A 14,482-nucleotide genomic window follows, 5' to 3' on the forward strand; every position below is an offset into this window, starting at 1 on the left:
TTAATTTAGATTTTGTTGTCCACCAGGAAACTAAGCGCAAGGTATTGAGACATGTCTATTCTCACATTGGCACATTGTTTAGTGGACGTGCCTCACTTACTGTATGGTGTACTAATGTGAGGGTCATATTAGAATTTTTATAACTATTTGCCCACTAACTGCTAGCGCTGCCAGTGGACAAATAGTAAAAAAGAAAACATTTTTCAACAGCTTTTTGTGGCTGAAATTTTGAAAGCCATTTATGAAAGATGATGGCCTTGATAAATGGAATTGAATAGCTGAATCCAATTATTTCAGTGCTAAGTTTAATATCAATTGTTTTGATGTTTTTTTTTATTATTATTATTTAAACATATCGACTCCCTAATAGTCATTAACGGCATTAAAAATTATCAAAACCAATAGAAGCTTTATTAGGACTCGACAAACTGCCATTATTATATATTAGTTGGAATGTAGCCATGGACTTAATTTGCAAAAATCCTGAGTTTGATTCTATTGTCCCACAAAGGAATGAAAGTTTTGTCAAGATGACACAAATCGTAAGTCTGCAAGGTACACTTTTAATGATGGGATAAAACTGGTTTGGTATGTAGCCATGGTATTGCACAATTACTTAAAATTGAATTATCTATATTGTTTGGGAACTGGAATATGGTACCCATCTATTGGACGTTATTTACTATTTTAATAGCTTGCAAAAAAAATCTAAATTAATATTGTATTCTGATTTGTTTATTAATTTGTAACGCATTTGAGGGTTGCTCATTGTCTGTTAAGCAAGAATCAAAAAAGATGTAATGTAGTCATTACTTTCCATTTCATTTAATTGTAGTGATATAAAAAAAAGAAATGCACGTATTTCTCTACAGAATGTAAAAGTCCTTAATTCTATTGGTCATTTGCTTAGCAGTGAAGGTTTTAAACACCAACAGCCAAGCTATTCAATGGCAGTCATGCAATAGTGCATTATTGCTTAAAATGACTGAATAGTAACCATTGCAAATTAAATTACACCTTTTATATCTCCGGTCAGTCACTGTCTAGGTCAGTGTAAGTGAAGATGGAACGCAGTGGTTGAAGAATGTAAAGTAATGGGTGGAATTCATGGTACATACCAGGAAAAAGAGCTGGGAGATTTGTTGGTTTTCTTGGGGTTTTGCATGTTATTTGAGTGTCTGTTAAGCTAATAACAAGGCAATCCTGTCCTGTAGAAAGAAGCAAAATGAAACATATCATAAACATCACTCTAACTACAAAGGCGTGTAAACATTACAGCAGATTATCTCCAATGTCTTCGTATTATGGTAAATGTTTCCCCAAACTTCTTGTACAAGTTCTCCTAGATAAGGCAGCAATGGGACAACTTCTACAAGATGGTGAACAGAAGCGTTACTCCCACCCTCTCAGGGACCACCTTCTAGTCTCCCCTCTTCCCTGCCTTTTTCTTTCATTTAAGTATCTATTAACAAATTTGTATATGATGCACACGTAACTCACCCATAAGGGTGCTATTATACAGAACCCATGTGTCTTTGTATTTGATCATGGGCTGTAAATTGCCCAACTGTATGTGGTTATTGCCTAACTTATGATATTCCTCTTCTTTCAGAGACTTGGGATTTGATACAAGATGTTATGTTTTACTTAATGGTGTCTAATGCTTTCTATTAAGCCAATGTACTTCATTTAAAAAAAATCTAATACTATTTATACTTTATCCTGAATTCAGTATGAACAAATAAAAAGTGGCACATCAGAGGTAAGAGCCAAACCTGGGTACTCCCGGAAATTAATTTCTCATTGGATAATATAATGACCAACTCACCAGTAAATTTATCATAGAAATAATATCAGAGACATAATCTATGCAAACCCTATGGGGAGAGAAGTCTATGCAGAGTCCATAGACGGATAATGCAAAGTATTTTTCCATAACATTGTCAGTGCAAACCTTGTGGCTTGCAGAAACTATACAAAATCTATGTAGGCATGTGCTTGCTATTGGTAAATATAGTGACTCACAGCTGTTTCAATATTACAAAGTTTCACTGTTAGTGACTGGTAATTAGCTTATGCTAGTAAAGGATCAATAACGTAGTCTGGGTGCAGTGGTACTTTTAGTTTTAACCCTGCAATGTAAAGCATTGCCATTTAGTAAATGTGCTTATATTGCTTGATTAACCCCTTAATGTGTAAGGACACACTAAAGGGTTTTTCATTTTACAAGTTGAACATGCAATCAACATACCTCCTACAAGAACTTTGGCAGGAGAATCCGTTTGATCAAAATAATTCCCAGTGATTGTCACTATGGTTCCACCTTGTATACTTCCACTGGATGGATATATTCCGGAAATTTCTAAGAAAAAATAGATTAAAGTCATTTGTGCTATAAAATATATATCCCACAATTTATGAAAACATCCTAGATTTAACAAGGCTTCTTTAAATAATCTATATCCACTTAATGACCTGTATTGTGCTGGCAGCATTGATAGGTAGATCCATAAAGAAGAAGAAAAAAATCTATTTTAATCAGCAAAAATCAGCAAGTTTTAGGTTGAACCAGGGGTAGGCAACCTTCGGCATGCCAGATGTTGTGGACTAAACCCCCCAAAATGCTCTTATAGCCATAATGCCAGCAATGCATCAGGGAAGATGTAGTCCACTACATCTGGAGTGTCGAAAGGTTGTCTACCATTAGGTAAGACCTTCACACTGTTTGTATAGAGGGGTCAGTGTGTTGCCATGTACTTATGATTTTGTCTTTTTTCTATAAAGAAAAATTAGACACTGCCTAAATTCATAATTATACATTATATCGGTAAGCAATAAATTGAATAGTTACTAGTTGGTGTAGTTTTCCAGTTTTGCCATGGGTTTTTGCTTTTAGTGTATTTCTAACCCTATAGTGTCCCTTTTGCCCCTAGGGCGCCCTCCCCCTGCCCGTCCATGAAAGGGTTAAAAAAAATTCTCAACTGTCCACATAATCATCTTTTTTATTATTATTATTATTACATTTATATATAAAGTGACAATATTTTCAGCAGTGTTGTACAATAGGTCCATTAACAAAAGGTAATGTTTTTACAAAGTACAATAAATCATTAGACAAACTGGCAAAAAAGTAAAGGGGTGCTCTGTCTTGTATGAATGTGTCACAGAACATACCTGCATATGTTTGGAACATTGTAATCTTGTTGTTGGAAGACACAAAATAATTGGAAATGAGAGGTAAACTCCTAGGAAGAAAAATTAATTGATATTCAGTCTACAGTCTTAACGTATAAGAGACGGAACATGATATAACTAATGTTAGACACAGTATCTGTGGAAAGGCGAGCATGCAGTCTGTTGCTTTGTCATAAACCAAATTAGCCCCTTCTTCACATACTATTTTAATGGGGATTATTTTAGTACTTTATAATTAGTTTACTATTAATAACTAACCTATACAGAGTTGGTAATTTAACAGGCTCCCTACTCAGAAGGTTTATTTGAGTGCAACATTCTGTGTGCTATTCACTATTCACAATTTTCTCCATCTCACCTACAGTCACAGCCGCATTATTTTAGTCTAAATTTTTCCTTCTGGATTTAAATTCATTACAATTTAGAGCGTATGTAATAAACCCTATCTATCAGGGTTATTCAGTAAATTGAAAAGTATCAAGTATTGACAAAGGAATTTTTAAATTTAGTAAAAAAAAATGGTGAGCAGCATCATCCTTGATGAAGGCGTTGTTTGCACGGCAAAGTTAAATAATTAATTTTATTATTTGTGTTTGACATAATGGGTAGCACTTTTTGATTAATTTAATTCACTATTTGTCTGCTCTTGGACATGTTATTCTTGCTTGCTATTGTAGGCACTAGACATGTGCAATTCGTTTCGGTCCGAATATGTATTCGGACGAATTTCTGACAATTCGGACATTCGGGTACTTCCGAAGTTCCGAAGTGTCGAAGTTCCGAAGTGCCGAAGTTGCGAAGTGCTGAAGTGCCGAAGTTCCGAAGTTGCCGAAGTTCCGAAGTGTCGAAGTTCCGAAGTGTCGAAGTTCCGAAGTGCCGAAGTTCCGAAGTGCTGAAGTGCCGAAGTTCCGAAGTTGCCGAAGTTCCGAAGTGTCAAAGTGCCGAAGTGCCGAAGTTCCGAAGCACAGTATTGCCTAAGTACTAATAAACTTACCCAGTGAAAGAAGAAGAATGTTACATTGTAAATAATTGTAAATAAAAAGTATACAAACATAGCCAGGATTCAGCTGTAAGCATTTGCAACACTTACAACAATCAAGTAACACACATTCATATAAAATGTAAGTTACTTGGCCAGTCAGGGTAATGACAGAAATGAATAAGTAGATAACTCCCTAATTCCCACGGTATTAGGGAGCTGTCTACTAAAAGGCTGAAAGACCTAAATTGGTCTTTCAGACAAATTTACTAATGCTAAGTAAAGATTACTTAGTATTAGTAAATTATGCCCCTACTCGCTATACCGCGAGTAGGGGCATGTATATTAAACAGTGAGCAGCCTGTGGCTGCTCACTGTAAAAAATAAATAAATAATAAGTTCCCCCCTCCCGAGCCCCTGGCCCCCACCCCTGAGCGGTGGGTGGGGGCCCTAATGTAAAATAATGGGGGGGACCTATTGTCCTCCCCCTGGGCCCCCACCCCTGAGTGGTGGGTGGGGGCCCTAAATCAGAATAAGGGGGGACCTAATGTCCTCCCCCCTGGCCCCCACCCCTGAGCAGTGGGTGGGGGCCCAAAATTATAATAAGGGGGGGACCTAATGTCCTCCCCCCCTGGCCCCCACCCCTGAGCGGTGGGTGGGGGCCCTAAATTACAATAAGGGGGGACCTAATGTCCTCCCCCGTGACCCCCACCCCTGAGCGGTGGGTGGGGGCCCTACAGCAACATAAGGGGGGGACCTAATGTCCTCCCCCTGGCCCCCACCCCTGAGCGGTGGGTGGGGGCCCTAAATTACAATAAGGGGGGACCTAATGTCCTCCCCCGTGGCCCCCACCCCTGAGCGGTGGGTGGGGGCCCTACAGCAACATAAGGGGGGGACCTAATGTCCTCCCCCCTGGCCCCCACCCCTGAGCGGTGGGTGGGGGCCCTAACTACTAATAAGGGGGGACCTAATGTTCTCCCCCCCACTCCCACCCGTGAGCGGTGGGTGGGGGCCCTACAGTAAAATAAGGGGGGGACCTAAGGTCCTCCCCCCTGGCCCCCACCCTGAGCGGCGGGTGGGGGCCCTAAATTGAAATAAGAAGGGGGGACCTTGAAGGTCCTCCCCCCCAATAAAAATTATCCCCCTACCTACCCACCTCACCCTAAAAACTAATGAGGGGAGGACCTTCAACTAAGTACCTGTAAAAAAAAAAAACTTACCGTTCAATGTTTTCTTTCTTCTAAAATCTTTTTTCAGCCCCAAAAAAGGGCAAATAAAAAACCATAACTGACGCAATTATAAAAAAAAAAAAATCCTCCATCACCCAGCAAAGGCTCTGCGCAGACTGAGCTCTGCAGGGCGGGGAAGGCTTATAAAGCCTTGCCCCGCCCTGCAATTAGGCTCAAAGCACTCTGATTGGGTTTAAGCCATCCAATCAGAGTGCTCTGACAGGTAAATGAAGAGACTGACAGGTGAGTCTCTACATTTACCTGTCACAGCACTCTGATTGGTTGGTTTGAAATCCACCAATCAGAGTGCTCTGTGTCATTTTACACAGCGTGGGAAACAGCGTGGGAAAGTTCTTTGGAATTTTTCCACGCTGTGTAATTTGACTCATAACTCTCTGATTGGTGGATTAAGGGTCTATGCTTTGTGTAGGTGTGTGAGATGTGAAAATCTATCTTAATGTCTCCCCCTACGTTCTTCTTACCGTTTACCAGGGAGGCGGGACATAATGCTAGTGGTAACATGTTCACTTTAGCCTGCAGCTCCTCCGGCTGCAGGCTCACTCTCCTGTCCTCCTGCAAGCACAGCACTGTATCCAACCAGCCTGCTTGCGGGAGGAACCGAGAGCCTCACAGACTTTTCCCTCCTTCTGCTGGAACTAGGTGCAAACGGGCCAGTGAGGGAGATCTTTGATCTTATCACCAGCCCGAGAGGGCTTACAGCAAGGCTGACTTTGCATGGGCCGGCATTGGAGATGAAAGGATCTCTCCTGCTGGCCTTGGTCCATGGCCATCGAGGTTCACTGGGCTTTTTTCTGCAGAATCCCCACCGTCCACCTGAAATCTCAAATCGCCCACTAGTGGGCAGTAGGGACAGGTTGACTACACCTGATGTAGGGTGAAGCTTGTATTAAATTTAGCCCCAGTATCTGCTAGTTTGGATGCACAAACTTTTTAGTGTGTGCTGAGGTATATTTGTGGAGTAGGTACACTAATTTCATGTTAAACCTTTATACCCCTATAACTTTAGATACACACCTACTTTAGTGTGGCATCAGGTACATTGTAACGTGAAGGTATTCTTAGATTATATTGGGTTTCCATACTCTAGTTTTCCACATATATTTTTTCCATGCAAGTATAGGGGTGATGACTCTCATAGTTTACCTTCATACTGTTACTCCTCACCTATATCGACTACATATCCTTTTATTTCTCTGCTGCCAACAAGTATCCCCTTTCCTTTTTTTAATACCATGCAACAAATGTGGATAATTATGGTTTAATTGGGAAGTGTCTGTTTAGGAGACACTATGGATACCTTGTTTGTCCAAGTTTATAGAAGTGTCAAACTTGAATCACTTCTCATGCAGTGTGAGTTTGATCCTGATTTTAAGTTTACTTCTTAACAAAAAAGTTTAAGTTTACTTCCTAAAAAAAAGAATTAAAAAAATAAATAAAATAAAATAAATTTAAAAAAATCTCAAAAAGGTTAGTTGACTAAATCTCAAAAAAAAAAAATCGACTAAAATCTGGCTACAATTGTTAGTTGACAAAATTAACACTGCACCCAATGCTGTGTACTTTGGGTCACTATTCTATGTAATACTGAAAAGAGTCACTTCATATCACAAAAACAATATTTTCCAGGAAAGCAAAGTAATCAAAGAGTATGTAACTACTTATGCTGTGACCATGTTGGACGTATATGCACTAGAATAAATTGAATGTCATATATAATTTACTTCTTACCTTCCAAAGTTACTGTCTACAATGAAGCTGATATTTTGTTGCCCTGTAAAAAAAATTCAAGAAATCACTTAATTCCATTCATAATTATATGTTCTGCTATCTAAAGAAAGCAATGTCTGCCTTACCAACATACGTCCCAGTAGCTAGGCAAATCATTGTGCCGAAATCAGTTGAAGTGCTATCAAGTGACAATCCATACCTGGGAAAAGGTGTAGATGAATACAGGTGAGATAAAAATATATATTTATTTAAATTACAAACTTTAGGATTGATAAAACATGCTGGAGAAAATCCCAAACTCATCTAGACTCCCATTGTATGTATTCCGTTTTACATTTACTATTTAGTGAAAGAATCCTGAAGTGTAAAAGGATATGAATTGCTAATGAAATAAATAAATAAATAAATACAGTTTATTTATTTATTTATGAAATATTGTACCAGGAAGGATACATTGAGATTTATCTCGTTTCCAAGTATGTCCACAATTAGATTAAAATGTTCTGCAATAATTTGTTGCCAGTGTAACATTTTTAACACGGAGCATTGCAAACATAATCACTCCAAAATAATAAATAAAAAATGCAACAAATTAAAACTAATAATTAAATAATTATAAACATTATAATAATAATGAAATAGCTATAACGTGAATAATTCATAAAGGTCAATGTGCAGGGATGAAAAGTTGCAGTGAGTGAGAGTTGCTTGTTAAATACAATTGTAAAATTAATATTAAATTACATTTTTGTTAATTATGTTTTAAAACCTTGGATTTTTTACTTTTACAGGTATTAGTAGGTTTGAGAAAAAATAGGTAGAAAATAACTTACAGTGTATCCGAATTTGGTTTTAGCAACTGACATGGCATTCCTCCATTGAATACTCTGCAGAAAAAGATGAAAATTGACATTTATGTTGGGTTCATGTAAACAAAGAATCACAATATAAAAAATCAGAAAATTAAAATTTACATTTATTGGATTTATATAATCTTTACTAGTGTTGAATACTAAAATCTAGTTAGAGTTTTTTTTAAAGAAGAATAAATATATCTATTGTAAAGAGTGAATTAAAAATCTAAAACCCGAATATCTTTAACACGATTTTTTTCAGATGAGTATCATAATCATCTACAGGTGATTTCTAAACACTGACTCACAGTATATAATAAATATTTATTAGAAGTGTATTTGTGTCAATTTAAAATGAAGTAGAGTAAGTGATGAGAACCGCACTCAGTCCCAACGGCCAAGGGTGCTCCAGAACAGGACCAGCAATCCCAGTACAATAATCCAAGAAGAAAAAACTCACAGGCACTCCAACTTCAAGCCGCAGGCAGATTTATTATGACAGAATGCAATGCAACGTTTCGACCGGAAAGGTCTTTTTCAAGCTTGAAAAAGACCTTTCCGGTCGAAACGTTGCGTTGCATTCTGTCATAATAAATCTGCCTGCGGCTTGAAGTTGGAGTGCCTGTGAGTTTTTTCTTCTTAATTTAAAATGAAGTGACAAATTCTTATTTCCTGCTAGTCAAATTATAGAAATTTCTGAATAGTTTTAATTAAAAACATTAATTAAGTCAGGATTTGGAAATCTATCTCAAAGATGCAAACGGGGCAAATGCAAGAAATCTTTTTTTCATAATTAGAAGTATATAATAGTTTTGCAAAAGGGTAATAAAGATATTTTTAAGCTGCTGTTTCTTAAAAAGACTTTCTGTATGCAAAATATAATTGAGCAGATATTTTATATTTAAAGGGAATCTCCAGTGCCGGAAAAACAAAGCCGTTTTCCTGGCACTGTAAAATCCTGGAGTGTCCCCCTCCCTCCAGCCCCCATCCAATGCAGCTGAAGGGGTTAAAATCTCTTCAGTCACTTATCTGAATCAGGCCCACATTCCTCCCCCTCCAACTTCCTACGGCAGGGGAGAACTAATGCACATGCGCGTTAATGGCCACGCGCGCACAGTAGACCTCCACGTAGGAAAGCATTGTTCAATACTTTACTATGGGGATTCTGATGATGCTGGAGGTCCTCATGCATAGCTTGAGGATGTCCAGCATCGTTTAGACAAACAAAAGTCGTCAAAGAAGCCAGAAGTCCCTCTAGTGGCTGTCTAGAAGACAGCCAATAGAGGAGGACTTAACTTTGCAAGTTAATTATTGCAGTTTATAAAAAGGATTGTTAAGGGTAATGGGAGTTGGCAACCAGAACACTCCAATGGGCTAAAGTGGTCCGGGTGCCTACAGTGTCCCTTTAAGATGAAAGTATTTTTGAGTCCCACAAATAAATGTAGCTGTTTCATATGTTATTTATTTTGATTACGTGAAATTATGTTTCTCTATGTGCTAATATTTGTAGGTCAATTCTTGCAAACTTATCCTATAATATGATCCTTTATTAAACCCAAGTTATTCGTATACCTCCTTTCTGTTCTCACATCTTGTGCGCAATGAGCGTGGCTTAAGGTAAAGAAGCAGCTGGGATTGCTTGAGCCCACCTGCTAATCTATCTGTGGTGCAGCCCACCACATGCAAACATCTCAGGACATCAGACCCAAACAGTTTTCTAAGCATATTGCTTTTTTTGGAGGTAATTATCATCAACAAATATATATATATAATGGTTATTATATATATAATATTTGTTTTAGTTTTTCGATTTCTATCCTCAAATGGTTATATGTTGTACCAGTAGAAATTGTGTAAATGCTTTGGTTCTTGCCTTAAAATGCGGGCATTTCTCCCATTGCTGCTCAGGGCTGTATTACTACCATAAACATCAGTTATGATTGTTCCTCTGATTGTTATCAAGGTACCTGAAAGAAAATAGAAAGTAACAGATGAAAGATTAGAAAGGCACTATACAATTTTAAGTCGGTGGGTAGGCATGAACATTTCTTGAAGTCTGGTGGGTTTAATTGTGCGGCAGTTGGATTGTTTGAAAATATACGATCAGTGTTTTCCCTAGGACTTCAATTGACCATCCTCGTCTGAATCAAACAATTTGTAGCAATAACCTTTGTTATTTAGAATCACACAGAAAGCTATTTACTACACAATGAAGAATGGAGATTTGGATACTAAATCTTCAAATTCTGATAGAATAAATCCAATAGTCTTTACCACTGGAATGCTGGCCATTCACAAAGCACCTATAAGGCTAGCAACTGTCTAGCAACAACCTGTAAGAATACTTATTGTCTTGAAACAACATTTATTTATTTATAAAATATTTTACCAGGATGGATAAATTTAGATTTCTTTCGTTTTCAAGTATGTCCTGGGTCCACAAAACATTGCATTGTTACGATAGGATACAACATTCCAAAAATACAATATACAAACTATAAATATATATACACATACACACATATATAAATTTAATACATAACAGGTAATAAATATATTTAACCATGACAGGTGCATTCTGTGCTGAGGTATATTGCCATAGATCTCAAACTATTTTAGATTGAATGAAGATTTGACTGTGTAACTGAGGTTATTCCATAATAGTAGTAGTAGTATCGTGGAACTTAATAACAAGTGTTTTAATCATTGCTATATGCCCAATACTCCCCACTCGCAACAGCATTGAATACAGAATGGAAAGCAAAAGCATATAAGATAACAAATAGTATAAAATGAAAAAAAAAAAAAAGAATAAATAATAAATAAATACAAGACTAGAAAAAGTACCTGGTGGTCCAGATTGTGGTGTCATGCTATATATCCTTGGGGTATAGTAGAGATATGCCTGTGAAAAGAATAAAAAATATTTTTATTAATGTACAGATAGAAAAACACAGGTTGATATTAGACTGTTTCTGAGTGATTTAACAGTGAACTGAGGGTCTCCAGTTTTCAAAATTCTTGAAAATGGTTTATCTTTGAACCATGGGATTGCATCTAGGGATTCCAAATACACTAACTACTTCACTGAGATTAAATGTTTATGGTGCCTATAGTGTCCCTTTAAGTAGCTCAGCTCTTTTTACATAAAAATAAATAAATAGCCCTTTTTTTGATGCAGTTAAAGTGAAAATATTGTGCAGTTTCCCTCCTAATTTATCACATTTCACTTTAGAGTAAGTTTCAACCTTATTCATTTTTATTAGATGTAGGTGAACATTTTTTTTTTGTCATACAACCAATTATGTACTGCAACAGTATTATTTATTTTATCATAAATGTTACTAGTTTAGAGACAATGGTTTCTGCTTGTAATTGCTTTTGCAGATAATCTATATGTACGTTTGTCCGTCTGTCTGTTTATCTATGCTTACAAGATTGAAAAATGGGCAATAGACAATACAACTGCTAACTGTAGGTAGAAATTTCCAAGCTTGAGCGTAATCTAATATGTGGAGTTTGTATTTTGTTTTATTAAATGTATCACTTGGATTACTGTTTGCATGATGAAGGCTGATACTTTATAATTTCGTTGAAAGTGTCTACTGATAATATATAAACAGCACTAACAAATTATATTACATACATAGAAAAAGCAGCCCCAGCCCCAGCATAGATTTTTGTCTGTCACTGCAACTCCGTCTACGGACACCTTCAGAGCATATCTTCCCTCTGGCATAGGCCTAAAAACAGGGAACACAAAATGGTATGATTGCAATAAAATGTATATATCTATATATATAGTCAAGCAAAATGGACAGACACACACTTTGGTTTGAAACACTCTTCACACAAGTAAAAAATGGGTCGCAAGAGAATACTGAGAACGGGCAGCAACTGAAATAGCCTGCCCTTCGGTCGGTCACCGCTCAGTTCTCAAGCTGTTTTTTGCTCATCTTGTGCCATTACAGAGAGAACTTCTCTGAAACATATCAGACTGGTCCCACCCATACGGGCAGTTCAGATCCGAAATGCCAGCAAGTTCCCTCTGCACGAGAGACACAGCAACCCCAGATGATCGTTTCAGCCTTGTAAGGCATCATCAGTGAGGCATAGCTGATATCTCCCTAGGCACCGTGAGCAAGGGGTCCACGTCTGGATTATCCCTTAAACTTGTGGAGAGTAAAAAATGGGTCGCAAGAGAATACTGAGAACGGGCAGCAACTGAAATAGCCTGCCCTTCGGTCGGTCACCGCTCAGTTCTCAAGCTGTTTTTTGCTCATCTTGTGCCATTACAGAGAGAACTTCTCTGAAACATATCAGACTGGCCCCTCTCTCTTCACACTCTTCACACAAGTGCTTTAGGTATGAAGAGTGTTCCTTAAGGTACGTGAGTTGGATATATTGGGATTTATATAGAAAAAACTGTTGTATTCTGAAGGGTGGTCTAAAGTACTAAAAGTAAATCATATAAACTTGTGGATTCAGCAGGTACACTGGTGACACCCCCCCCCCCCCACCCAGGGCCACCCTTGGGTGGCCCAGACCAGGCCTTCTTTTGGGGGGTACCACCCTTTTACTTGTAATGGACTGAGGCCACCAGGGGGCCCCATAAGCCAGGGCCCCTTACATGCATTAAGACCTGGTCAGAGGGATCAAAGATCTCTCTCTACAGGTCTTTGCAGAGTTTGCACAGCAGGATGGCGCCCATAGACTCTCAACCTTCACCTCCACAGCTGGCTCAGACCCGGCTTTCAAAGGGTTGCTGCAAACGTAAAAACAAAATAAATAAAACTATCCTACCTATCCTACCCAGCAAAACACTCGCTCACACACACACACACACAATGCATCCCTACACGCACACAATGCATCCCTACACACACAAACACACAATGCATCCCTTACACTCACACACACAAACACAATGCATCCTTTACACACACACATTGCATCACTTACACACACAGAAACACACAATGCATCCCTTAAACATAAATACACTTCTTTTTATCTCTTACACAAACACACGGCATTCCCTTTACACACACACTACATCCCATACACAAACTGGAATCCCTATACACTACATTCCATGAGCAGACACGCATTACATCCTCTACAATAACACACAACACATCCCCTACACACATACACTCCACTCCCTGTGAGCAAACTCATGGGTGGGCCCTGTAGGTGGACTCATGTGTGGTCATTATTGGCAGATACTAGAAGTACCTGGGGGCCCGTGCCTTGAGCTGTATAAGGGGCCCCTTTCTGATGGCAGCCCAAGAGTTATGATTATACATTAGGAATACGAGAATCAGGCTAGGGACTTCACCTTTATGTTATGGAAGATTGGGGTTTTTACAATCAACATACTATTGACTAAGATCACTATCATTTGGCTATGTATGATGTTTATTTTTCAGTGGGCTAAAGTGTTAGATTGGTAACACTGAACACGTGCACAACTGAAGGGATGCATAAACTACATTATTGTGTTGGCATGGCAACACTGGCACTATTGGCAGTGCACTATTGTAATGAGTGACTGAAAAACAGCACTTACAACATAGCATGTAAGTTCATTGAGCAGGGCCTTCAACCCATCTGTTCCTGTGCATCCAACTTATCTCCTTATAATGTAATGTTTGTTAGACCAACCATTGTAAAGCATTGCGGAATTTGTTGGCACTATATAAATAATAATAATAATGATACAACGAAGATCATTATCATATAGATGTAGTAGATTGGACCCCAGATTCTTATTGTTAGCATCAAAGACAAATACTGTTTTGATTGCTTTTCTAAGCAGAAAAAAAACAGATTTCAGTACAAACAAAAAATATTTTAATCTGACAACTTTAATTATGTTAATTTAAAAAAAACAAGGAATATAAATATCACACAACTGCACGTGAGTAGTACCCATTACCTGGTGTAGCAAGTTATCAGGGTAGAATGACTGGCATCTTTTTCCACATCACAAGGAATGGATAGTGTGGTTGACACAAATTGAACAATGTTTCCAAGTTTGGTATTTCCATCACCGTAATTGAACTGGTTGGCTTCGGCGAATCCTAGAACAGAAAAAGCCATGATTTTAAAACTTCTTGTTGCCATTTAAATCTGTTAGTGGATAGGAATGCTAGCTAAGCATTGTGAAATGCACACTCATCTCCATGTTGTAAACACAACGGTAGAATTAAAGAAAAACTGCATTTTTATCTGTTGTGGGGTCCATGTAAAATTCCCTAACAAATGCAAGACAATTGTGTAAAGCTCCTCTTCTTTACAGATAGACACTGGAACTAGTGAGTAAATAGTCAATTGAGAAAAGTCAAATCACATTGTGTATCCTGCTTTACTTTACACACAGAGATCTGGGCCACTTACTCCTAACCACTAGGACACAAGGAATATGTCACCCTATCCCAACAAAGATATATAAATAGGATGGAGCTTCATTA

General features: G+C 38.0%; 1 protein-coding gene across 1 annotated transcript in view; it reads right to left on the minus strand.

The window, feature by feature from the left end:
* The window catches only part of LOC134608371 (fibrocystin-L-like), a 124,371-nt gene that overhangs the window by 100,760 nt on the left and 9,129 nt on the right, over window positions 1-14,482 (minus strand). The window contains exons 6-15 of the mRNA XM_063451134.1: window positions 13,948-14,092; window positions 11,653-11,749; window positions 10,854-10,911; window positions 9,880-9,973; window positions 7,986-8,039; window positions 7,278-7,351; window positions 7,153-7,195; window positions 3,175-3,245; window positions 2,252-2,362; window positions 1,119-1,208 (exon numbers count right to left, since the gene is read on the minus strand). Coding sequence (XP_063307204.1) covers window positions 1,119-1,208; window positions 2,252-2,362; window positions 3,175-3,245; window positions 7,153-7,195; window positions 7,278-7,351; window positions 7,986-8,039; window positions 9,880-9,973; window positions 10,854-10,911; window positions 11,653-11,749; window positions 13,948-14,092 — 837 coding nt within the window. The remainder of the gene's footprint in view (window positions 1-1,118; window positions 1,209-2,251; window positions 2,363-3,174; window positions 3,246-7,152; window positions 7,196-7,277; window positions 7,352-7,985; window positions 8,040-9,879; window positions 9,974-10,853; window positions 10,912-11,652; window positions 11,750-13,947; window positions 14,093-14,482) is intronic.

The sequence above is a fragment of the Pelobates fuscus genome, chromosome 4 (assembly GCF_036172605.1).
Source record: "Pelobates fuscus isolate aPelFus1 chromosome 4, aPelFus1.pri, whole genome shotgun sequence".
Classification (NCBI taxonomy): Eukaryota; Metazoa; Chordata; class Amphibia; order Anura; family Pelobatidae; genus Pelobates; species Pelobates fuscus.